This window comes from Rhodnius prolixus, unplaced genomic scaffold (assembly GCF_049639745.1).
Source record: "Rhodnius prolixus isolate KJV_2025 unplaced genomic scaffold, Rpr scaffold_1, whole genome shotgun sequence".
NCBI lineage: Eukaryota > Metazoa > Arthropoda > Insecta > Hemiptera > Reduviidae > Rhodnius > Rhodnius prolixus.
Genome location: NW_027411581.1, coordinates 8,938,778 through 8,965,926, shown reverse-complemented (window position 1 = coordinate 8,965,926; position 27,149 = coordinate 8,938,778). Strand labels below are relative to the sequence as shown.

Below are 27,149 nucleotides of genomic sequence, written 5' to 3'. Positions count from 1 at the left end.
CCTATTTATTTCTTTTAATACATTCATATATTACTATTTCTTTCAGTTGTATTAAGTTTGCCTTCTACTGAAGGCCAATGTCTGAGTGGGCCATCGCCCGGGATTTTTGGGTTTCACACATACAAGAAATAATATAAACTTTATTTGAGAGTGTTATTAAATATTTAGCTTATTCTTCTCTTCTTGGCCCAGCGCTAAAACTATTAGATAGAGTTTTATTTGTACAGTAATTTAGATATGTGCAGAATTACATTTTTTGGAGTTTACAGCAACGAAAGAACTAAGATAAAAGGTAGTCGCTATGCACTTTGTTTTTCCAAGAACACTAATTTATAATAATAATCAATAGATCAGAAAATGTGTGCAAAACTAACAAAAATCGTTTGATGATTTAGTTGGAAGAAATGTTTCAAACAATCTATTCAACTTTCTCTTACAATTTACATAATGAAATTTTCTTGAAACGTAGTTATTTGGAATCTCGATTAAGAGCACTACTGGGAGAGCATGGTGGCAAAATTCAAACTGCAGCGGTATCATTTGGTTCTAACCCATAACACTGAGAGGAGGACTATTGGAGTAGCTGAAATTTCGATTTTGATGAAATAGCATTGAAGTGCGAATTACCTTAAAGTTTACTTAGAAAACAAATTGAGCTAAATACTTTTATCTGAAAATACTAATAATCATGCGTGGAAGTATCAGTTTTACTTGAAACGTTTATTGAAAATTTTAATCTATTGTAATTCCTCGGGTAGAGTGAATTTGGACTTCCCTTTAAAGAGGCATTTCTAGAAACAAATTTTGAGTTTTAAGTCCATTAATTGCTTTGCGAATGAAATGTATTCTGAAAATCTGTAAATCAATACTGTCTCTTAAACTACGAGCATTTATATCAGGACGTCGAATCACACCCAACTTTTTTTGTCTCAAGCTTTATTGATTGTATTACTCTTTTCTTAAATTTAATTTTGAATTCATATTCACAAGCTAAAATTTATGATTAAGCACGAAATGTTTTTCCTATTCTGAGGACTACCACATTTTAAACACAAAATGCTGTTTCAATTTTATCTCTTTCAATAACCAAGAGAGAAAAATAATTTATTGTGGGGACCCAATGGCTGACACTTCTAGATTCTACTTTTGAATTTCATTTTCCATAGGATTTACAAATAAAACAACTTCTTTGGCCGTTTAAATTTATAAATATTGCAAAACTAAGAAATAAAAAATCTTAAAAATAAATAACTGTAGGACATAAACTATCTACATAATATGTAGATTATATTATAATGTAAAAAAGTATTGGTAAAAGTAATTTTTACAACATCTAGCCAAATATCAACAATAACACGTTGGCAAAATCGTCTTTAATACATTACAATGGAAATCAAAAGAGATTACAATAGAAAGAAAACAACTTATGATTTTGGTTGGAAGCCTCGGTGACACATAGAAAAATATATAAACCAATTTATAAACAAATCACGATTAAAACAATAAAAAAGAAAAGATGAAAATGGCAAGAGTCCGGCAAGTAAAATAAGTTTATTTAAATAAATTAAAAGTATTTCTACATATCACAAGAATGAAAGACCGGCCCATATAAACAAACGGGCGAATAAATTCTGCTTATTAGTTTAAGTCACTTAAGTACCACACAATATTTCTACAATCAAATCCTCAGAAAAAAATAACTGTAAATTAGTAGGTCCAAACAACAGTTAAATACAGTTAATACGTTTAACATTTACTATTAACAAATAACTTTGTAATAATTCATCATGTAAACATTTATACATTAAAATTAATAATTATCAATACATAATACAAGTCTTCTATCAACAAGTATCATCTATCTTTGACAAAACCTGTTTTCACAATTTATTACTGGAATTATACCAATACTAGTTTAAATGATAAAAATTATCAAATACCTTAGAATCACGAATCGTAAACAAATATAACATTCACTTCCCTAATGGGTTGTTTTACACATCTAGGTTTGGCCCATTTATCTTCTTTTTTTTTATAATAATATCAATTAAAATTCGTCAAATATTTTTACGTTCTCCTAATACTTTAATTGCTATAAAGCGTACTTAATATGTTACACAAAAAAAAATCACAGTAAATAGATCTCTCTGTATTGTCATTGTCACCGTTCAAATGGACGAAAACCCTGTTTTTATCTCCTGACATTCCTGTTGGTTGGAATGTCCAACCCATATTCTTTCTATTTAGATCATTTATATAAAAATCAGTACTATCCATCAACCTTACTTTCTCAAATATCTGAATAAATTCGGATAATAATCTATTATCCGCTCAATGACATACCGACATTACAATAAAAGATAAATACAGCTCCGAATGAAGTACTTATCAAGGATCGCAATTTTACCCTTTAGGTAAGACAAAATAACCAAAGACCTGAAATAAAAATTATGTAAATAGATTAATTGTATTATTTACTGTTTTAACATAAAGGAAAATTTTACGCTATTTGAGTTTTAGCAAAAGTTATAAGAATAAAAAATTTACAACTTTCGCTTCAATATATTCCACACACAAATATACACATTTTTTATTAAGGACAGTTAGAAATTTTTCATTTGTGGAATCACATATAAAATTAAACATTTGAGAAGGGCAAGAATTCTAGCTCAAAGAAAATTTAATGATGGAATTTCATCAATAAAGATATATTTAAGAAAAAAAAATACCCTGGGTAAAGAATTTACGATGGAGCCATCACAGGAAGTTCACAATCATCGTCATGTAAGATGGTTGTAGCCGAAGCTGCAGAAGGAGAATTGTCGGCTGCCCTTCGATTTCCACTTTCTCGGGCCTGCATTCCTGTTAATTCATGTTGCTCTCCCAAAACTGGTCCATCTACACCGCAACTACTACCTACTAGTACACCATCGCCTAGAAAAGCACATGTTCAATATTATAATTTTATCTTCGAGTAATTTTTTAAGTAAAGTAATTTTCAGGCGCACTTAACGTTCAACTACCAAATTAAGTTTCGTAGACGGGAAGCAAAAGCACATCCTTCACTATCAACATTTATCTCGCATAAAAACTTATTGGTTATCTTCGGGCCCCGAACTAAAAAACTATCACCAATCCACGCTCATAACCACTACAGAAAAGCCGTTCCATCTTCGTTGGTAAATATTCGCTCAACAAAAAAGTGGAAGATTTATAAATAAAAGATATTTTTTTCGAATAATTAATATTTTCAAATCACTGAGTTCATATGCTCAAATCCCACAATTAAGAAAAGGATGTACTTCATCCAACGTTTAGATAATAATATCATTATTCACTACAAACTGAGAAGATTTCAAAATTCATCAAGTAAATTCAAATTTAAGAATAATTTAAGAAAATGTTCAAATTTGAGGTATAAATAATTAAAAGTAATACTATTTTTTTATTTCAACGCAATATTATTTGTGAATTTGTATTTAAAAGCAATGAGGCTTTAAAAATCCAACCTATTTCAACACCAATGTTTGTGCAGCGATCACTTTTTCGTTGTTTTTTTATATTAGGCCCAAATAATGTGAGGAGAGACATCAGGAAAAATGATGCGTAGACCCAGCTAACACACATCACCACGATAAGAAATATTCCTGAAAAATAAGTTTGAATTGATAGTAAAATTATTTCTTAACGATATAAAAAAAAACATTTCTGATATAAATATTAGGTTTTTAAGCAAAACCTAACTCATAATCTTGCCATTTAAGTCTTTTTTTTAAAAAAAAGCTAATACAAAATCTGGTCAAGTACAAAATCACAATTTAATTATATTTCACCAACCTATCTGCCTATAAGCAAGTACAGAAGATGGAGACATTAAAATTCCTGTGGCAGCAGTAGTAAAGGCAGCCATAATTGTAGGACCACTCATCATTGACAAAGAATATCTAACCGCTTCTATACGATTGGAATTCTCAGGCGCTAATCTGTAAAATTCAATAGGGATCAAAGTGGATGGTTTGATAAATTTGCATTCATGAAATGTTATAGGAAGATTTTTAGTCAACAAAGCCAAATTTATCGGGATACATTTGGTTTATTATATGAAAAAATATTCATTGTCTATGTTATAGTATATTATTATTACATTATATTCACATGATTTATTTCTTTGTATTTATTGTTTTTTTTTAAGGATGCGTCAACATCTGAGGTCATTGGCACCCGGAGCTTTTTTATGTACGCCGACCTCCAGATCGTGTTCTCCCTACAGGAAAATAATATCCATCACCGAACAATTTGCTTAAGAAGCTACTTGTAAGTAAGAATCTAAGGGTTGGCAGAGAAACAAAATACAGATGCAATTCATACTGTTTATAAAATTAAAAATTGCAAAATTGAGGAAAGGTTTTCCTGAAAGCAATCATGAATGCTAGCTCTGCTATATATAGGCAACATGGCTCTTTAGGCAATAAGGGCAACTTTTACAACGCCGCATTATAATGGAATAGAAGCAAGAGATTTATCTAGCTCTAGATAAATAGTATTAAGAAGTGAGAAGAAATATTGTATAAGAAAAGGAACACATTGCAAGTAGTACATTCCCATAGAATAATCCCAAAAGTCCAAATTGAGACACCACAACCATCTCATATGGCCGAATGTCATTGCTCCTAATGTTCTCTTTGACAACCATCTCCGACAATAATGTAACAAACTCCAGCCAGAGTGTGGTTAGTGGGTAGCTTCTCTCTAACAGCCGATCCAGCCAAAAACACTACTCACATTAAATTTAATAACTAAATTTTTTGCTGTACATGGCGACAGGAAGTTTTTTTTCTCAAGTTACAGTTAACAATGTTTATCACCTGACAGTAAGCTGTAAGGAAGAGAAAATCTAAGGGCAGGCAGCTGAGTTCGAAGCCGGGATCTCCGCGATGGAATTCAGGGTGCTAACCACGCGCTAATATCTTCTCTACCTCATTATCAGTGTTATTATTCATCTCCAATTCTATATCAATTTTGAAAATGGGGGTATTTTTCGTGAAAGATGACACCAATAACTTAGAAACTAAGTTTTTTTGGTAATAAGATGTAGAGCACCAAACGTTCAAACGGAAAGTTAAAATTTTAGATGCTTTTTTAGGAAGCAAGAATGAAATATGTAAGAAATATACTATTGTGTAAATATAGTTTTGACTTAAAAAAAAGGCTAGAAATATAATAAAATCACCTGTAATTAATAACGTAATGAATGCTGAAATCTACTGCTAGACCAATAGCGAGAGAAATTGCCACAGCTTCAATGATATTAAGCTTCCATCCGAACAGAACTAGAATTGCTACAGTCACTAAGATTATAGAAGCCACTGTAATGCTAGCAGCTGTAACAGAAAAATGTATACATTACAGTAATTTTACTTTTCACTTTTTATTATCAAATCATTAATTAAAATCAATAAAGAAAGAAGTAATTAAGAGTAAGGAGTGGCACAGTAAATAAGAAATACGAATAGCTGAAATATTGAAGAAGGAAGTGGAAAGAATATTTCATAAGGGAAAGAAAGCGTTGGATAAGATGAAATAAATTCTGGCTTTATAAATAAATAAATACTAATTTAAAAAATAAAGATAGAAGCCAAACACAAATTCTCAAATTAAGTATCCTTTTAAAAAACTGTTTAAAGACAAAAGAGTGTTCCTAAAACCTGGTTGATACCTAAATTAATATCAACACTCTAATAGGGGACAAGCAGGAAACATTCATTTATAAAATACCTTAACAAAAACTTACAGTTTAAAAAGTTAAGTATAAGGGTTGATTAAATGCCAAAAGGTACACAAAAATCCGCCAATGAGACTAGCCAGTTCTTTTTGCTAAATATTTCTACTAAAAATACGACTTTGATTTTTTTTACTAATTTTTCCCCCATAGGTATTTGATAAATTATCTGATTATGCAATAAAAAGTTAACGTCTTAAAAACACCAAGAACAAAGATTATTCCTGCATGATCTTTCCTCTATTGTACTTCTAATGTAATCCAAAATCAATAACGTTCTTAATAATATGGATATATAAACCATTTAGATAAAAATATAAAACCCTTAACAAAAACTTACAGTTTAAAAAGTTAAGTATAACGGTTGATTAAACGTCAAAACGTAAAAATACGTAGATCTCTTTCATTTGTTTTAGCACTTCTTTTTTCTCAGATTTTTTTTTTTTATAATTTTTGTATTTATCGATTCGTTTATAATCAAACTTAATTTTAATATTATAATTATTGTTGCTTATTTCTGTACAGCGACAAATAAAAAATAATACATGTTAAAAAATCAAGAAACATTATTTCCTTGAAACTAAAAACTTGTGTAAAAAAAAATCGTCAAAAACAACAAATTTTATTCAGTAAAGCGTCACTTCCGCTCAATCTATTTTCTATGAATGCTTAATTTTACTTTCATATTGAATTCCTCTTAATACTTCAAAGGTAATAAAGCCACTATAGAGGGAAACTTGACATCGTCTGTCTTCAAAAAATGCCTGGAGACGAATCTTTCCGGAAGAGTTATGAGAAAGTTATAGATCGACTCTTCTCCTTCTTCTTAATCATTCCTCGTTTACCTTTCAGTGTCGAGGTGCCTTCACTAAAACTTTCCAACTATCCCTATCCTCAGTCAAATTTCTATTTTTATTCCAATTTCTATTTTCTATTTTTTCTCCAATAAACCTCATAAATCCTCTCTCACTATCCCTTCCCATGTTGTGCGCGGTCTGCCCCTGCATCTTAGCCTGAAAGTCTTGCTATACGGCATGTGTCCATCCTCATCATGTGCCCAAACCATCTTAGCCTGTGACCCTCACAGCAGCTCTTCCACCGGCCTGACATCGAGATTAGACCTTATTGTGGAATTTCTTATTCTATCTTTCCTCGTTACGTACGGGAGCCTAACCCTTTCATCCTGCCAAATTTCATCACAATCGGGCTAAGATTTAATTAGCAATAATAATTTTGGAGGGGGCCTCACATACATGGGGCTAACTCCTCTCCCATTCAATGTACAGCGTTGAGATCCCCATAAGGCACATCTTCATCAAATTCCAAATCGAATGACACCTCATTCATGAAAATCGGTTCGCGCGTTTATGCGCTACTTTTTTTTTGCAAAAAAAGGTAACAAGAACAACAAGAAGAACAAGAACATTTTTTGAAAATGCAGTTTTTGCTCAACTTTGGCAACTTTTTTCCTCGAAATCTGTTTTAACTGCGTATTTGCAAAAAAAAATACTCTTGTAAACGAAGATTTGCCCTATATTTTAAAGAAAATTTGGGAATTTTATCTTTTACAGAAAAAGGGAAAAAAATGATCAAAGTTGGGTGTTTTTCAACGTTACGCTTTTTCGGGCAGTTTTTGACGATCAACCCTTATACAACTGTCCTACCGGGCAGTTTTAATGTGCAAAAATTATCAGTATATAAAATATAAAAAAAAAATTTGTTGGTACTTTTTTAATGCTACTAAATGTTTATAGCTGTAGTACTTATTTTGTCTACTTTTATATGAACATGCCTACCAGCAATTCCGTTTAGAACAAAGTAATACTAGTTGTTTATAAAACAAAATAATTATACAATAGAATTTACAATGCATGAGCCAGCCATAAGGGGCATGTATATATAATATGCAATTATAATCATATCTTAAAAATAGCTATAAATGTAACAGTTTTAAAAAAGAAAGTCCGATATATTCACGTACACCCTTACATGAGTATGTGAATGCTCGAGAATAAATGGGTTCTATTTTTAAAAAATGTTGCATTTTTCGTAGTTTTTTGTTTCCTTAAATAAGAACCAATTACCTATACTTAGTATCAAATCACGCGTAGTCAAACAAACTACCACTAACGAAGAAATTGTAGATATTATGATAGCTGCTACAGTCTCCCTTGCCAAAGAACGCTGCACATCATACAAGGATAAATGTGACACAAACCATCCATTACGCATTCCTAGCGGTGCTGAAGCCATTTCTGCCTGAGTCCAACTTTCTACCTGGTCATACACACAAAAAAAAAAAGGATGAAAATAAAGCCTATTGTTAAAATGCAACATCCTAAAATTTTTCCGCCAAGGATCTTTAACTTGAATTATCTAATTGTTTTATTATAATGATATTAATGGCGTATTCTCGAACCTTATCAAAACATATTTGAGGACATCTATTCAGATTCTTATAGCAGAGGCCTACGCTCAATTGTTATTATTATTATTATACCTTAATTTTAAGGCTCTGCCATGTTTGTTACAAACCTTCAAGAGATGAAAGATAATCTCAATGTTTAAATTAAGAAACTGTCAAGACGGATATTACGGACGGGAGGATTTGTTATGGATGCGTGGAATAGTAAGTTGGAGATCCCCAGTTCGAGTCCCATGAGTAGCTAGTTTTTAATTATTAGAAAAGAAACAAAAAAGTATTTAAGTATGTTAATATAATAGAAAAGTATGTACTTCCGACACCAACGGTGACACTAATAAAGACAGATATCATTGGATTTTTTTTTCTGGAAAAGCCTTAATAGAGGGAAGACGGGGTGGGGATCTTTTTTTTCACACAACTCGACATTTTTTGTTACTTACTAGGACGTCACCGACTCTCAAATTATTTTAGAACGGTTAGTGTTTTATTTACAGCGAAACTAAACAATATTGAAGCCAACTAACATTTAGTAAACGCTAAATCTCAATTTGGAATTAATTATTTAATTAATACACCTGTTAATTAATATACCTGTTTAAAAAAATAATCCATTTCTTTGAATGATGTAGTTAAAGAGTAATTGCTGTAATATTCAACCACAAGGGCTTTCACTTTTGGTAGTCCAGAGCGAGTTTTTTTTGCAAATTTTGGGCCAGCAACATCAGACGCTATAAGTTGTGCAGGTGTATTGTAAAGGGAGTTTGCTGCCAAAGCTAAACATGTAGAAAAAACTTTCCGAGAATATGGAAACCTATGAAAAGTAAAAATTTAATTTTGACAGGATATACTCGTATAAAGTTAAAAATTTATTATATCATAACATCCTGAAAATAAGTATAATATCCCACCTCGCGCTTTCACAACATGGTGCTCTGGATAATTTATCAATTGGATCATCACATTTTCTTTTCATCCATTCTATAAAGTTTTCCAAGAAACAATTGGAGAGTAATGGTCCTCCCGTAGGTTTAAAGAACGGCTGGGACCTGCAATTGCAGACCCAAAAAAACTAATTTATTAACACTACAGAGTTACATTATAATCAAATATCTCAAAAGATTGAATCAATAATTATAATTATTCTGAAGAAAAGTAAAAAAACTGGAATTTTATTCTGTGAAAAACCTGTTCAAATGATTTGTTCAATCTTAATCTAGCAACCAATCTAGATTAATACAATTAGTCCCTTAATACAAAAATTTGTAAGATCAGTATTTCACCAGCCACAATATTCTTAAGTAAGTTGAATTATACGAAATACCACAATCCTCAAACTTAAACCATGATATCTCACTTTTTATGTTCAAATCTTAATGAAATTCTACTCAAAAGCAGATAACTAGGCCGGAAGTGCAATAAGAATGTTGGGAACAATGACCTCCAAAAATTAAATATAATTTTAAGTAAAGAGAAAATATTACTATTAAAGAACTAAATTACTTGATTATCCTTCCTTTATCTAAAAACATGAGAACTTACCTTAGTTTAGAGCAAAATGACATTAACCAAACTTGGGAATCGCGTGCAGCAATATCAAATGATTTATCCCATTGCAGACTACCACGCGATGAAGGATCATTATGATCACCATTGTCAACAGGTAATACGCCCCAAACAAATCTTAGTGGCAATTCTAACAAAGGATCTGGCCAACCTTCTAACTGCAACAAGTTCAAATTGGATATATATTAAAAAGAAAATCTTAAGTTTGAAGTTTTTTAATTTTTATGTACATATAGCAATTCAGAAATGATATAATTGTTCAAAAGTGTAGAGGAAGTGAATAAAAAGCTAAAATATATTTTAAAAAATCAAGCCTCAAATAGGGGTCAGTGTTGTTACACGAATGGTGCCGTGAATGTGTGGCCGCGTGTGAAGGGCAGTAAAAGAATCTCTGAGATAAAGCTTTCCTTGGAGTTCACTAAATTCTAAAAGCAGATACATGTACTATTTCTGACGGCCCATGTTTATAACAAGAATGATAGCATTTTTAGCACAAGGGCAGTACAGTTAACCCACTTGCAAGAATTGTAAGAAGAATGAAGCGAAAATAGTGAAATATTACCTTCTGCATTCTGTCAAACCAGAATCGATGTTTGTACACAGAATCATATTGCTCAAATAGGTGATTAGATGCAAATAACTGTAGGTCTGGAGTATCCGGAAGTCTAAGGCCAGGCCGGTAAAATAAAATGATTGGAGCCATTAGAACAGGAAGCGCCAAAATTACAATCCACAAAAGAGGGTAACCAATAACAGCTGCGACTAGTAACTGGCTTAAGCGACTTGTTGATAGGGAGGAATCCTCCATATTGTAAGAATGGTTACTGCGAGGATGCTGCCTTCCTCGTTGACAGCTAGGAATCTTTTCTGCTACCACTAGAGTTGCCGGCAACCAGCCCATCATCACCATTAAGTTCGTTAGCACAGCAGTTCCAGCGAATACACTGTTAAAATGAAAGTAATAAAAATTCTTAATACAAAATTTAGTGTGGTACAATTTTTTTTAAAGTATTAAATGTTAAATCTCAACGTAATGGATGATTCTTTTACTGATGATGAAGTTACCTGAAGCAGCAAATTGCTGTAATATTACTGACATAAGAAGAGTAGAAAGCAAAAGCTGTAGTTAGGGATGTCACAACCAAGCAAATAGACGAATGAGAATGAACGGAATGAACTAGTTTAGCAAAGGATTTGGAAGGTTCATGGTATTGTTTTGCACATGTCCACACTTTATATATCATAAGAGAAGTATCACCACCAATGCCTAGAAAAGAGATAAAGTCTTTATGATATCAAGAGCTTTAAAAGCAACTGAGTGCTCAGAGATTTTATCCGTCCCAAGAACCTTGCTTCCTTTTCTTATCAACTGAGGGTTTCAAAATTACAAAGCTTAGGACAAATTTAATGATTTTTTTTTTTAACAAACAAATTATAAAATAGAGTAATAAATAAATAACGTTTTTTTGACTATTAATGCCAGAAATGCTAACATTTGTATTTGCAAGGTTATCTCACAGTGTAGAAAGATATAAATATACTACTCTCATAATTAAGAAGAAAAAGTAGCAAGGCAGACAGAATCTAAGATAATTATTATTACACTTGCCTAAACAAATACAAATAATTCTAACAATTTGTTACAGGAACGGTATTGCAAATTAATCATAATGAACATTAATCTAAAAGCAGGGTTTATTACTGATGTTACAAACAAATTTGGTATAATTATAAATTTTAATTACCTACTGCAACGACAACTGCAAGTAAATTCATGAATGGGAAGAAGTTTATTTCTAAGATCAAAACATACATGAAATAGGCAACTCCAAGAGAAAAAGCTATTGCTATCACAGTCATCACTGTTATAAAAAAAGATCTTGTGTAAATCCACATGCAGACTAATACTAAAACTCCTCCCGCTGCTATTAATCGTGTATCTTCCAACAACTGTTCATCAAATAATGCGTTCTTCAGCCCTGCAAGCAGAAACATGAAAGAGAGGAGATTTAATTGTTTAATATACATCAAGAAAACTTGTTCGATTCCAATTTTATTTTATTTGTTAAGCAGAAACAAATAAGAAGTTTTATAACAAACCAAAATCAACAGCAGTTACTTGAATGTCACCCATGCTTAATTTCATTTTCTCCAAAACATGGTAATAAGGTAGAGCTGCTGTACTCCTTGCTATTGGTAACATAATAAGTACATTTTTTAATGAGTCAGTTTGATTCTGAAACAAATAATATATAACTTATGTGGAAACAAAAATAATTCAAATTTTATAAATGAATTCCCCATTGACCGGATAAATTCTTCCACATTTTGTTAATTCTGAATTTGCGATAGTAAAGATACTAGTGACAGTAAGGTGAATAGAAATAACAGTTTTTCTATAAGAAGTTTCATTCACGAAATGAATGAAGAAACCTCCATTATCAGAATGCTGCCCAACTTCGATTTAATACGCCTTTAATGTACTCGGGCACTGATACAAAACTTACAGCATAAGTCGTCACTTACTTCATAATGAAACCGGAATTCAACTTTTGTTCGATATTCTAGGTCCTGCTGATAAACAAACAAAGGCCATCAAACTGAAAGTGAATTTTTTCGGGCGGTTCTTACTTCTTGAAGTTAAGCCACGGATATCTTATCAATTCTAAGTAAAACGCAATCTTTACCTTTCACTGAATAACCTAATTGCTGAAGGGGCAGAAAGAATGACATTTGCAAGGTACAGACTACCGAAACAGTTGGTATCTGATAACGGCTCTACATTTACTTCAGAAAAAGGTCATATTCAGAAAATAATAAACACATTCGTACAGAGGTCTAACGGTCTAGCTGAAAGAATTTAAGCACATTGAAAAATGCCTTAAGCACAATGCAAGGCGAAAAATTTCATTTCTGAAAAAACCTGCCTCATCTAACTAAATTCCTAAAAACCTACTTACGGGAACAAAACTCATGACTTAAAATAGTTTTGTCACATGACTACACTTATTCCTATATTAGAACACAAAAAGAAGTTACGATATTAAATTTAAATAACATCCACCCGGCGAAATTTCTCCAGACTTTAGACTTATATTTTTGACACACTATTTTTTTTTAATAATTTCAAAGTGCATAAGCTTTTTGATTCCATACCAAGGAATGGTATCAGCGAAGAAGCGGGTAAAAAGTTGGCTAAGAACGCAAGGGATTGTATTTTAAGGATTTGTAAAATTGTCATTGTTGGTTCCCTCCATTAAAATAAAAAGAAGTATCAAAGTTCTTTTATTTCAGTGCAGGATTATTATGAGCTAACTTTAGTAAAAACTAATTTTATAGTGAAAAATAATGTTTACCACAAACTCATAATCAAGAATGTACTGGATTAAGTCAAACATATGTCGACATTTATCACAAATGGTAGGCATTTCAAGAATCCAATTTACACAGCTTAAATCTTTATAATGGCGACAATATTCTAATAGTTTTTTCACTTTGTCCACATCTTCTTCCTAAAATATAAATTAATAAAAATATCTTTGTAATAGAATAAATCAACATCCACAGAAGTTTTTAAAAATCTGGTGAGAGAAACTCAAATGTCTTTCTTTTCAACTTTAAGTTCCTCAAATTTCACAATTTAAACAGATAAATTGTTAATAGAAACTTTGCATGTAACAGATTTAGGCAATATGAATCGATCAAAATGCCTGTATGTTTGTGGTCATAAAGTTAAAAACAACTAAATTACAAAACAAATGTAATTTTTATATATGTGTGAAATAAATTTTCTCGTAATTTCTTTATTGTTCTACTGTTTGTTAGAATAATTAAAGCTCTTGTTTATTTGAATAGTAAAGCTCTTAACTCTAATAATTTTCAATACTTACAGTTATATCTAGGCATGTAGTTTTGTTACTAATCATGGTTATATAGTTAGGAAGAGACCATGGTTTGCAAAGTTTTTGATCGACAGATGTTGTGGCACAAATACTTTTGTATAAATCTGGAGTGGTTATCAACGATTCAAGTCGACACATGGTTAAAAGTGATGATACCGCAAAAAGGTCTACTCTATCACTTCCAGTCACCACAATTCTGCCGTATTCAGCAGCTGAAAATCACAAAATAATTTGATAATTTTTGGCACTTCCAATTTATAGTAAAATATCTGGCCTGGAAGAAACATACATTATTGTAAAATTAATGTCATTTCGATTTTTGGCATTCCAAAAAACTAGAATCTATAAACTAAACCGCAGCTATTAAAAGGCATATCATAGTTTAGAGGAAACACTTGCAAATTATTTTATCAAATTATTCCGTATAAGTAAATGGTTGCTCAAATGCTGAAGACTCTACCAGGTGCTGGCATTAATAAATTTTATTTTTATTTATTTAGCTTACAGAAATATAAAAATTCCATAGCTATGAGCCTCGTACGGTTCCATACAAATATAGGATTTTTAAATCTCAAATCAAAATACACAATACTCAAATAATAGTACATAAAGAACTAAAAAAAGAAAAAATAAGAAACAAAATATTATCTCCAGAAAACAAACATAAATGAACACGGAACAAAATAATTTTCAGAATATAAACAGAACCATTCTTTCTTACTTCATTTCTCTCACTAATTTTATCCATTATTATTATTATTACCATTTAGTGCTGGCATTAATCTCAATGACTGTAAAGAAACAAAGTTGTATTTAGGGACGAAATAACCTGGTTCTGTACTGAGAAGGACAGTATGTAGACGTATTTACTTAAAAATTTACCAAACTAAATAAGAGAAAAGGGATAAAATGCAAATTTACCGCTCACGTCCGGAGGGCGGCAGAAGCCAATGACCACAGAGGTTCATTAAGGTCTTAATAAAATAAATACCTGGATTGGAACAGAAATATTCGCTTTCTGATTGATGATGATGATGATGTTGATGTGAAGAACGATGATCAGAATCTAGTCTAGAAATCAGTGTCTCCCAATCTTCATCTTCAGTTACAGGAGAAGAATTTGAAAAATTATTATTTCCAGTAGTTGCCGACTCCAATGCCTGAAATAACAAGTATATCAATATATTATTGTATAAATAACTGAAACATTACTTTAAACCATTTAGATTCAATACACGTTATGAAGTTTAGTTTTTCCGAAATTCTCATACAGGAAATACAGGGATTCTCACACGGGAACATTGGGTTCGAATTCAGGAGAAAGAGAGAACATTGCCCGGAGGACATCAGAGCACTTCAAGTGGCTGCCTATAACTCAGATTTTGACGCGCCTTAAATACAAACAAAAAAATCAGCTTTATATACAGCTAATCTTAAACTTTTTACTGACAGGCCAAATCTTATTAAGGTCATAATCGAGTGTGCCGTAAAATAAGTCCTTAATTCAATTTAAAAATTATAAAAGGGCAATAGTCAATAAATAAATTTTTATCGCCAGTAGTTGTGGGGATGAGCTTAAAACAAAATAAATGTTGTACTCACAAAAGATATGTTTGACATATTATATCCATTAATAACATTATCCAGTATGCTCTCATTTTGAACATTTATTTCGGCTGAAGTCGATGCCTTCGTCTGTTAACATTTAAATAAATTAATTAAATAAAAATAGCTACGAAATATTAATCAGTATATAAACATTAGTAAAATGAAATAATTCAGAAACCACGAAATTTAAACAACTTTTACAACAAATAGCATAATACGTTCATTATATAATCACAAAGCAAAAAAATAATAGCTTTTCTTTTATTTTTATACTTCAAGGAAGAGGAAATGGCGTTCATGTCAAATTTTCAATATTTGGTTTTTACCAGAATTATAATACTTAAATTCCCTTACTCTTTCTAATTCGTGTTTCTGACTAGGAAGTTCAATCTTTACATTTTGATTGGGTACTCCTCTAGCACCCAATCGCAACTTAGCCGTCAAAATTCTTTAATCAGGAGCAGCAAATTACATGTATTTACTTTCTTTCTTTTTTTTTTTTTTTTTGTACCTAAAAACACGTAGATCTATAAATTTTATTTGAATAATTTTGTAAAGAAGTTTCTTTTTCGGAAGTTCTGGGTGAGAAGTAGTTTTGACTTCTCTCGAAATTAAGATTTAATGTAACGTACGGAGTTAAAAAATAATATTATAACAAGAGAATGAATTAATTCGTAACTAAAATTAGGATTGGGAAAAAACTTTCAGGATGAACATAATCATGTAGAAGCTTAAGAATTTAAAAAACAAAAAATCGTATGTAACACAGACCAGATTTTTTACCTTGTGCTTAATAGTATTCGATAAAACAGGAGACACTGTGAGTGGACCAGATGGTTGAAGGGATTCACGCAGATTGTCCCAAGCTGTGAGTCGCTGCGATATGTCAGTACCTCGTGCTTCAAATCCCTGTAATTATTTTATTAATATAAACTTAATAACGAAATAAAATAAGTAAAATTTCTAACAAAGGATTGTAATAAATATCAGTGTCTCCGGATTCCCAGCTTCTTCATAGTTTGTTTCACCAAATGTAAACATTTTAACAAAAACTTTAAAAATTAGCTAAAATTGTTATAACCAGGAAGAACCTTAATCAAGGATAACGTTTGAAATGTCCACTCTACTTCTAGATCACAGCCAAGTTGAAATACCCATAATTTGGAATCTCTTCTTATGAAAATACAAAATACTTACTAACTGTGGTTCCTTAAAATTTGGTAATCGGATAGTTGTAAGAGAAATTACTATGCACGTTGAACACAAAACAGTAACTGCACTCAACACCACAAAGGGATGATACGCTAATATTCGAGCAAACCTAAAAATTCGCAAACAAATTTAGAAGATAAAGGAAAAATACGCAAATAAAAGATTAAATTACAAAATGTATTATTCAAAACTGAATAAAGTAAAAATATCCATTAAACAATTTTGTTTTTTCTTGAATGCCAAGAAATCGGTAGTCCCTTGCCCCTTCAAGCTAATTAAGTAAACTTTTAAATAAAAACTTCATTTTTGATAAATAAAGAAATTGCAATCAGGTAAACATTTTATTTGGAGATAGTATGAACCAAATAGGTAAGATGAGACACCAATCTTGATTTTGCTCTAATGAGAATAAGCACTATTTTGTAACAATTGCACCACAATGCCTATGTAATTCGAATCTTTAAAAATAAGTCTAGTCTAACAACTCTCAAAAGTATTATTAAACAATAAATAAATTTAATGCTCCACAAACTAGAATGAGTGTCTTTTCTCAAAAAATAAAAATTGACATGGTTAATAAACCCAAAACAATTCAATCTATTTGATTTACGTAACTAGTAGTAATTAATCTTTAGGAGAAAGTTAATTATCCATTTATTCAGGGGTGTCTTCGCGGGCTAATTACAAAAAATTGTTACGGGAAGAGAAACATTTTTTCCAGGGCTCTTGGCTTCCAAGTAGGTACATTCCAGCTTAACACTTTACATAGTTTTACTCAACAAACATTCATACGGCCGATAGAAGTAGATGATGATAATGGTTTAGTAATCCACAAAACACCTGCACGATATAAAACACAACCAACCTTAATTATTCTATACTTTAGCACTTTACTTCAATTTTAAAGTGGGCCGTCTTAGTTTTTTCATGTAGAAGTACTTTGCCATTCCGTCGGTACATAAACAAAAGGAGTAAACTCAAGTGTCCTGTATATGTTTTAAATCTAACAGTGAGAGCAGAGTAATGAAAACCAAAGAATGTACAAAAAATCTGGAAATATAGTGAAGCAATGAAAAAGTTCAACAAAACTTGATTAGCTTGAGCCGACTATTTGCAAACTGAAGTTAATTTAAATACATAATTTGGAAAATAAATTAAATGTTTCAATTTATCTAGTATTCACAAAATAAACTTACCAGGTCATTCCAATGCAAATGCCTCTACATATCAAATTGATTTATCCAGACTCCTAAGACAATAATAAATACATAAATTGAAGACAAAGAAGCAAGTTCAACAAAAATATTTATTTCGTAAATTTAACTACTCCACCAAGAAAAATTAATTAGGAGCCCTCTTCAAAAAAGCTTAAATCTTAATTGTTAAAGGAAACATGGAGCTAGTTACTAACGCAAATTCAGTTTTTCAAAAATAAAAACACAACGAAACTAATCTGATTACCTCAAATAAATTGGTTTCATGTAAGACTAACAAGCTCGCTTGGAACAGAAATGTTTATCTCCATCCAATCCAGCTAGCATTTTAAAACCTATAATAATCAAAAATTAAGTTTAGCTACACCACTATCTCTCTACACCTCAAACTCGAGCACATTAAACGACATACCTCCAGCCGGTAGTATGAAACTTATTTGTTTTGGTTACGCCCCTTTACCTACTACCTGTACATCTGAATTCTAACTCCAAACCACACATTCGTTACATAGATTATAGTCTTCCAAAGTAACCTCTTTACGTATGAAAGTTTCAAGCGACCGTAATTATAAATGATTAAACGAAAATATTGTAAGCAAACGAGTTGATTTTTATTACTAAAATGCGTTTGCTAAGTATTAATTAAAACCAATTATTCGAAGCCTAATTAAATTTTGTAAAAAGTGTTACTTAAATTAGATATGAAGTAAAGTATTGTATTTATTTTATGAAGAATGGCACGTCACAAACTGAGGTGTGTTTGGGGCAAGTTTTCTGTTCCTGAGTCTATAACATAGATATGTATTAAGTGCTTTTACACCTTTTACTTTTTTTTACCAAATTCCTTCCACTTTTTATTAAATTGCTTTCGTTATTATTACTTCAATTTCTTGACTAGAGAAACGTCTGAGACGTCACTGCAATATCCTTTCATGATATAACTACTTAATTTTTATTAGTAACATTTGGAAGTTTCGTAAAACTGTAAACCTTAGAATTTTTTGAACTTTAAAGCTGTTTTATGTTAACTACTTAATTTTGTTCTCTTTTGGGGCAAGTGGCTTTTCGACAAGATTCGGCTGTGGAAACAGAGGTACTAAAAATGGATAAAGAATCAAATAACATTCACTGAGGAGAAACATAATTTAGGATCTAGGTCTGATTCAAAGCATTGAAAGAGTGAATAAAGACCATATATGTATGTGCCCAGAATTTAAAATTGTTCATACTGGGCTAAAAATTCAGCACGTAAAGCAGGTATTGCTATGATTTATTTATAACGGAGATTAAAATTAAATTCAAAAATTTGTTATTCAGTAGTTTTAAAATATTCAGTAATTTTACTCTTTATATAACTTATAAAGCGTGTTCCCAAAATCCACCTTCACTGTACTGGATTATAAGAGTATAGATATGGTAGAGTACTTTTTCCATTCAGTCTCAGAATTTCAATTTTAAAAGTCAAACTGTTTTATTAGTTTGTAAAGTAGTAGGATTGGATAAGTCAAAATGTTAATAAAATTGTCATTCGATTGGTTTGATGACATAATATTAAGAGCAATATGCTTTTAAAGGAGCATTTAATTCATCCAAATTTTTAAGCTACGAAGAGCTGCAATATCAGATCTCTGCAAATACTGTAATTTTTAGAGAGTGAACTATTTTCGAAAAGAGCCATTTACTTCAGTATTCATGCATACGAAGTAAAATTCTATTAGTGTTGCTCTTAATGAAAATTTTGCATTTTATTGATAAAGTTACAAAGGGATCTTCCCTTTTAGAAGAACCTACTAGTTTAACATTATGTTATATATTATGAATCATACGTAAAGGCCAACTATTATTTCAACTCTTGACGTTGAGCGATATAAATATTGTGTATTTCTAATTCAATATGCCCCTTGAAAAAAATGAATTATCTCTGTGGTTAGCGTATACTGCATTCCAAGCCGGAGATCACGAATTGGAATTCAGCTGCTCGCCTTGATTTTCCTTTCCCGTGAGCTTTTCAGTGATAGACAGTATTGTTGGTAACGAGAGGACTCTATCTGGAGGCCGGCATTGCACTGAAAAAAGCTCTGGGCGTCAATGTCCTCAAATGTTGAATTGTCTCAAATAAATGAACAAACTATAAAAAATGCCCTTTGCAATACCAACATCTGAAGAAATTTCCTTGTTTTAACAAAATTATTTATTTATTAAAAATTCCTGACTGTTTCATTTGGATTCCCATACATACATATATAGTTCTATTTAACTGTAACAAAATATTGGATGATGTTGCTTTAGGTGAGGAATAGATTATGTATCGAAATGTAACAAAAATTAATTTATTTTGGAGAACGAAAAACAAAAATTATGGTATTTTGTATTTTAACAAAGTACTTAAACAATTCGCGGCGAAACGCAGCAGAGGTTTTCTTATGTCTATCTTCAAAAATTATCATGCCGGTTGTTTTTATAAAAAATTTCGAAATAGACTATGGTGAAAGGATTAAAAAATTTAAAATGACAACGTGTCAACTATGTATTTAAAATATATTAGCTGAATATTCTTGCTTTAAAGTAAGAATTTGCAGGGTTTTAAATTTATAAGTTACATTAAAAGAATGATTCATTTAGGTTAGGGTCAATCAGTATGAAGGACTAGTGAACTTGGGAAGTATCATTTATTTACATACATGAAAGTGTTAGAATAGGATTATTAGAGATTATATTAATTTCGTTGTAAAGGTTAAAGAAATATGTATTCTCTACTTTAAGTTTGTGAACCCATATGAAATGACTGTGTGTTATGAGGGGTTTTCTTTATTTTATTCGGGTTTTTACTTGTAAGGTTAGAATATTAGTACATTTTTGTGCCGTGTTGAAGGCCGTGTGTCAAGTTTAGTGGTAAAATTTAGTGTTCAGCGTTCAACAGTAATTTGTTTGTGTCTGTAAGGGAAGCCACCCACTTCGAGATAGCAATTTTTCCGATACAATTGTCCATTTTTTGAATGAAATTGAAAAAAAATGACCATAATAAACAAAGTAATTCACGAATAAATAAGCCATCTTCTCTCTCCAAGTTTTGTTGTATAACTCGATGCTAATGTTAAAAATTAAAGGATGGAATGGTTTCTGTACGGTTATTGCCTTCACTTTCCAGTGCATTAGATAGTAGATAAGAAAGCTGATTGTAAGCTATCTAGCGTTTTTTTGAAATTCTTTTAAAAAAAACTATAATAATTGTTATATATAAGTATAAAAAATAATCTTAAGTGTTAGTTTTTTATAAATGTAATTTCTAAATCCTTCAGTTTTTGCCTCTTTTTTATTTTATAAATAATTATGTGGACTAACTTACCAAATACATTTATCATGCGAGAAATTAGATCAAGTAGAAGACACACGTTTCTAGCAGTCATGATTTTGGGTTTTGTAGTAATTACATTTTTATTTTCCTATGCCGCCTTTGGACAGCAAGCCAAACTTGAAACTCTTGTGTCAGTTCATGTTGTAAGTATGTCCGAACAATGTTATATTTATTTATTTATTTTTTTAACGATATTTGCAGACGTTGTGCTTCTTTGGGCTCGTTTCTCAGCTACATCAATTGCATCTAGAACTATTGTGGCTCCCAAGCTCTGCCCATTTTTTGTGATGCGTGGAATGTATTAATGCAAATAGAAGAGTATATATGCAATTCTGAATTTCTTAAATTAAACCTTGTTTATTAAAAAATCACAAAATGATATTTTCAGCTTTTTAGACATGGAGATCGAACCCCTACATTCTCATATCCAACAGATCCATATATCAACTGGAGTTGGCCAGACGGTGCTGGCGCCCTCACTAATGTAAGGCTAATTTTTGTAACTGATTGTTTTATATCTAAATTATTTATAAATTTTGGAAAGTCTCGTTACGTATTTAGCTGTAGAAGTGCTCGTTAAAGGTGCAATGTCCAGTTAAAAACCTCGCTGCAAAAAATAAGGAATAAACTTTTCCTTTTGTTTACAGAGAGAAACTTTTTAAATAGCACTTCCTTAATTAAACATATTGGAGTAACGTTTTAATTATTTTATGGATACATTATTAAAATATTGTTAGGGAATTATGTATAATTATATAAAAATAAAATCTCTATTAATTATTTTACTAAACAAACCACCTAATTTGATATAATCTTATTTTTTTTATTGTAGAAAGGAAAATCCCAGATGTACCAGCTTGGTAAATTCCTTAGGACCTTTTACTCTAACTACTTGCGTGATACTTACAATAGTAAGGAACTGGTGGTTAAAAGTAGTTATGCTGCAAGATGTCAGATGAGTGCGGCTGCATTACTAGCTGGACTTTACCCTCCGAAGGGTTCTCAAATTTGGAACGAAGATTTGCTATGGCAACCTATCCCTGTTAACCCTATACCCAGAGAAATGGATAATGTGAGTACAATTATTATTTATTTAATTTATAAAAGCTAATAAATGGGTATGACTTTTTACAGACTGACAATTATGTGAGTGTACACTTTATAAAGACCTATGTCACTGTTACCAATATCCTGCAGCAAAAAATTCTAATTAATTAATATTTGAACAGTAGTCAAACTGTAGATATGTTCCCTTTCTGTAATGTCTCCATTAGCAACTATTTTGATCAATACTGTTGCGCATTGTAATAATATGATGTCATTACAGTTAATCGTTGCCAGGGTCCCTTGTTCTGCATTCACTGAAGAGAAAAAAAAATCAGATGAAGAACTTGCGAATGGACTCACCTCTGAGCAAAAGAAACTTTTAGAATATCTTTCTGAACACATTGGAATGAAGATATCAGATATTAGTACGGCTGAATCGTTGTATTATACTCTTTCCATTGAGGTAATTCATTGACTTTTTTTTTAAGCAGTTCTTTTACTGTGTAGTACTATTTAATTTAAACTGTCCATCAGGACAGTTGAATATGGGTTATGACAACTTATGAGTCAAAGTTGTTGAAATTTTTGAAGAAAAGAAATTTAAGTGGAGATTAATCCACACTTCTCACTAATACTTTACAAACTTAGCTTCCAGTGTCAAATTAGGGGTGGTGGTATCTCATAATACTTAATACTTCAATTATTTTTCAATAAAGTACACTTTGTGTAATACTTTTTTGCGAAAAATAAAAAATTATAAGGTTTTTATTTGAACTATTACTTCTAGTGATTTTTTTTTAGGGCGATAACTTTGCCAATTTTTAGGAATCAATTAAGAGAAAAATTAAAAACTTTATTCCATTAAACAAAATATATCTAATTTCTAAATTCTAATCTATTCTCTGTTCCTTTTATTTAGAGAAAGTAAAAGAAACTATTGGATTACATTGTCATTTGAAAAAAAAAATATAGTTTAGTCGTAATAGTCTCAAGCACCTCTCTTGCTTGAGATGGGTAATCCAGACATGTTACAATTTCGTATAGTTCACCACCAACTAGACTGAGGGATTTGATGTGTGGATCTATAATTTTTTATTTATTTTTTCAACACTACATCGGCAATTATTTGAGAGAAAGATTCTTTTGGTGATGAAACTGGTGAGAGTAGTTTAAACGGTAGCCCCTACTTGCCACCCATGAGACTAGTTATTAAATCTTTCACATTATGATCCAAGGAAGTAACAAACTTAACATAAGTAAACCGAACAAAAATCTCAAAATCTCTTCCTAGACAAATCTTATATCAAACTAAACACGGTGATGGACCGGGTTGTCTGTATAAACAGAACACTTCCTAAGGCTGAGGTGTCCTGAAAAAGGTTTTCTGCGCTAATTAAGTAAGATGTTAGAGAGTCTTACATATGGATTATGGTAAAATAATAAACCAGAGGTTCTAGGATCTAATTCAGATGTTTCAAGCTTCTTTTCTCATCCCAGACCGTTCCACAGTTCAGAGGAACAATGAAAGTGGAAACATTGAATGTACTTATGAAGAGAACATGGTTTAAGGTTACTTATTGTAAACACCAAACGTCCAAACAGCCCACACACATTTAAGATTACGCAATTAAAAAAAGGAGAAATTATATAATTAAAGTGAATTTATTTGAAATTTGCATTTTAAGTTTTAGTTCCTTAAAGTTTTTTATAGATCAAGAATCAGGATTATTTGTTTAATCTCAATTCTCAAATCTTTTAAATAATACATTTTTTAAGGCAGAAAGATTCTGGATTGACTCTTCCGTCATGGACCAACAAGATATTTCCAGAACCCCTGAAGTCAGTTGCTATCATGACTTTGCTTAGTTATTCCAGAACCCTTCCTCTAAAGAGATTTCAATCAGGTAACATTATTTTATGTAAATATCAAATAACATTTATTTTATAAGCTTTTATAAAGGTTAGTCATTTTGTAAAAGTAATAACATTTTTCTTCTTTTGATCTTCAGGTTGGATCAAACATTAAATTCTAAATAAATTATACTTACCCTAATCAGTTTTTCTCTATTCAGTTTAGCGTTAAGGCACGAATTCGGCTTTCCAAACTTCCATTCTGGTCAATTTCAACAACCACAGCTCTTGCTTTCTTCTTATCGTCTTTATTTTGTATAGTGGTGTTAGTTTCCAGTCACTTGAACTCTACACCATAATGTTAAAACCCTTCGTCTTTCATTTTCACGCTCTCAGATCTCGTTTGGTTTCTCGTTTTTATGATATTTTATGTCAAGTCCTCCAAAGATTGGCATTGCTTTATTGTATACAATATTTTCTATTTAAAGAACGAACGTTTTTAATTACAGATTTTTTGTGTAATATTCCAGGACCTTTACTAGGAGAATGGTTATCACATATGGAGTCTGATAAAGAAATTAGATCTCCTCTGATGTATTTGTATTCCGGACATGACCTAACTATTGTTAATGCGATGAGATCACTAGGCCTAATGACTCCAACGCCTTGGTTTCCAGACTATGGTGCAACACTTCTGATAGAATTACATAGACTAATAGATTCAAATGAAAAGCCAAATTATGTTGTGAAGGTAATTAATTATATTTAATCGATTTGCCCAAAAAATAACTAGAATTTGAAGTAATATATATACGTGTATATTTTTTTTTTTATTTACCAAAGTTTGCATCTTCAGCGAGCAACAGAACTGAAATTTCGCATTGTTTAAACACATTAATTTGTGTCAAAATATAAAAATTCACTCAGGCGCCACGGTAGCCGAGCGGGTTAAGAGGCGAGACCTGCAAAGCTAATATGCATTGTGGTACTGGGTTCGATTCCCGGTCTTGGCCTTGGATTTTATTTAATGGTTAAATGAGAAATAGTAAAGTACGTATGCTAGTCGCCTCCGTCCACGACACCTAGCAGTTGGACGTTAAGCCCCGCCTGAAAAAATAGGCGATTACTACTATAAAAATTCACTCTTATTTTGTGTCCCTGGTGAGGGAGCTGAAATGTCTATCGCATTACGTTTAAAATGAATTCTCTAGCCGAGAGGATTCCGGATTTTTGCACTTTTTTTACATTAACTTTTTTGTCCAGACTTCTACCCGACTACATTTTTTTTACTTATTGTAAAGTACTTCGTAGGAGAAAATTGAACCTAATTGAAGTTAAAACTGAAACGTAGATTTTTTTCCCCAATCCAAACCTCAGGAATGCTGTCTTCCTGTGGAGGAGCTTCTGTAGTGCAGAAATCTGGCTATGTTGTCAACTTTTATACAAAATGAATAAAAAAAATCTGGTTTAAACACCCAAACTACTTCTTTTATTACAGTTTTCGGTGATCTAACTTTAACAGTTTTTAAAACTGCTCTATTGTTTGCCACCAAATTATTTTTCTTCCAAACTAATCTATTTTGAACTATCTTCGTTTTGATTAATTTGAACTTCTTTTATGTTCGCTTTCCATTATGTTTCTATGTCTGGCCATGTAATGCTCAAATTCCAAAAAATATATGTGAAGAACTACTTACTAACACATAACACAAGAGTCAGAGTAGAGTGATAAAAACTGGTTCGCCAAATCCCAGAAAAAAGGAACACCCAAACATGCAAACTTGGACGGAGAAACATAAAATGGTTAGGAAGAAAAGAAAAATCTAAAATCTAAAAATAGGGTAAATGTTCTACTAACAGTAACAACGTCTTTAAGTACACACTCAAATATTTGGTTAATGATGAGGCATGAGAGAAAAGCAGAGCAATTTGCCAACAATGAGTTTATAGATTCGTTAAAAGAAGGTTGAGAGAATTGGTCGAAGTTACGAGTTTCTAACTTGATTAAAAGAAGGTTCATTGTGTGAAAAATTGTACTAATTTCTCTATCCAAATGTATCAAATACTGATGGTATTTTTGGATCATGGAATTAATAGTTCATACCTTTGCTAAGAAAAGGTTGAGTGTAATTTAAAAACTTGAAGTCTAATTTGAATGAACGAAGTTGAATAGACTAAAAAAATATGTAAGTTTAATTTGCCTGAAAAATGCCGTAATTGATTTAATTGAGCATTGCGAAATTTTCTTATATTTTCAGATTCTTTATTTGGAATCAGGTACTTCAGAAAAACCAAATGAATTAAAATTGCCTAATTGTGATTTGCAATGTCCATTAGAAGAGTTTAAGCGAATTGTAGAACCAGTTATACCTAAGGACTGGTACGAAGAATGTTTTAAACAAACTTAAAAATACAGAGTGTATTTTTTCTTAAATTCATTTGAAATTTAAATCAGTTACTAAAGGGTGTGTCAGAACGATAGATTTTTCTTAAGAACGTTTATACATACATATGAGTATGTATACATATATTTAATATAACTATTAAAAAATTATTTCAACAGTATCATTAAGGTAATGATTAATTACTGAGTACAAATAATATATTATTAATTTTGTTACTACTAATATAATTAAAGTTTTCCATTTTTATTGTTCAATTAGAACAGTTCTGTAAGAAATTTTTTTTTTTTAATTATTCATTCAATAACGATTTTATTGTATTTTTTGTTGCAATTGTTTTACATTAACTATAATGAACTTAAAACTTATCAAACTTGTACCAAACAATCTTGAAACTTTCATAGGTAACGTTTTTCTATCTCCTCTCCCTCTCTGAAAGTTACAGTAGCATTCCATACGACATATGAACATTTCCTGTATAGTACTTTTTCATACCCCCTCAAGCTCAGAAAGGGAAGTACAAATCATTGCAACTGGATTAATGCAATGTAGGTCACTAAGGAAATTAAGCGGCAGAACATTAGCAAAACAAGCTACTTAGAACTTGTGGTTAAAGGAATCAAACTGGTTGGTGGCTGGATCATACTTTAAATCGGTGTTCTCAATTGCAGTCAATCGCCGAAAAAATTTTCTATGTAAACTGGAATTCTATATAACCAAGACTTGAGTGATGACAAGAATTATCAACATCACAGGTATAAATTAATAGACGATCCGTCTTTTTTCGTATG

The 27,149-nt window shown here is 31.2% G+C and overlaps 2 protein-coding genes across 7 annotated transcripts; one reads left to right on the top strand and one right to left on the bottom strand.

Annotated features, from left to right (window-relative positions):
* Positions 1-1,351: 1,351 nt before the first annotated feature.
* Positions 1,352-18,253, bottom strand: disp (RND transporter family member dispatched). 2 transcript variants are annotated; one of them, XM_074131612.1, is made up of 22 exons: positions 18,116-18,253; positions 17,951-18,038; positions 17,686-17,738; positions 16,475-16,598; positions 16,061-16,186; positions 15,272-15,364; positions 14,661-14,829; positions 13,658-13,881; positions 13,124-13,279; positions 11,868-12,003; positions 11,513-11,746; positions 10,833-11,034; positions 10,330-10,711; positions 9,744-9,925; positions 9,113-9,250; positions 8,796-9,015; positions 7,864-8,056; positions 5,231-5,381; positions 3,838-3,983; positions 3,510-3,647; positions 2,730-2,934; positions 1,352-2,436 (listed from the first exon to the last, which is right to left on the bottom strand). In XM_074131612.1, exons 3-21 carry the CDS (start codon positions 17,691-17,693, stop codon positions 2,744-2,746), a joined length of 3,213 nt encoding a protein of 1,070 aa, XP_073987713.1. In that variant the 5' UTR covers positions 17,694-17,738; positions 17,951-18,038; positions 18,116-18,253; the 3' UTR covers positions 1,352-2,436; positions 2,730-2,743. The 2 variants fall into 2 exon arrangements, with proteins under 2 accessions (XP_073987713.1, XP_073987793.1); XM_074131692.1 differs by lacking the exons at positions 16,061-16,186; positions 16,475-16,598; positions 17,686-17,738; positions 17,951-18,038; positions 18,116-18,253 and adding an exon at positions 15,632-16,010.
* Positions 18,254-18,316: 63 nt separating this feature from the next.
* On the top strand, positions 18,317-26,761 carry LOC141458343 (venom acid phosphatase Acph-1-like). 5 transcript variants are annotated; one of them, XM_074136518.1, is made up of 9 exons: positions 18,317-18,457; positions 18,762-18,960; positions 21,260-21,376; positions 21,447-21,542; positions 21,891-22,130; positions 22,386-22,568; positions 23,886-24,009; positions 24,487-24,707; positions 26,215-26,761. In XM_074136518.1, the coding sequence occupies exons 5-9, from the start codon at positions 21,906-21,908 to the stop codon at positions 26,362-26,364; spliced, it is 903 nt and encodes a 300-aa protein (XP_073992619.1). In that variant the 5' UTR covers positions 18,317-18,457; positions 18,762-18,960; positions 21,260-21,376; positions 21,447-21,542; positions 21,891-21,905; the 3' UTR covers positions 26,365-26,761. The 5 variants fall into 5 exon arrangements, with proteins under 5 accessions (XP_073992619.1, XP_073992545.1, XP_073992475.1 ...); XM_074136444.1 differs by lacking the exon at positions 21,260-21,376; XM_074136295.1 differs by lacking the exons at positions 18,317-18,457; positions 18,762-18,960; positions 21,260-21,376 and adding exons at positions 20,237-20,881; positions 21,078-21,201.
* Positions 26,762-27,149: the final 388 nt, after the last annotated feature.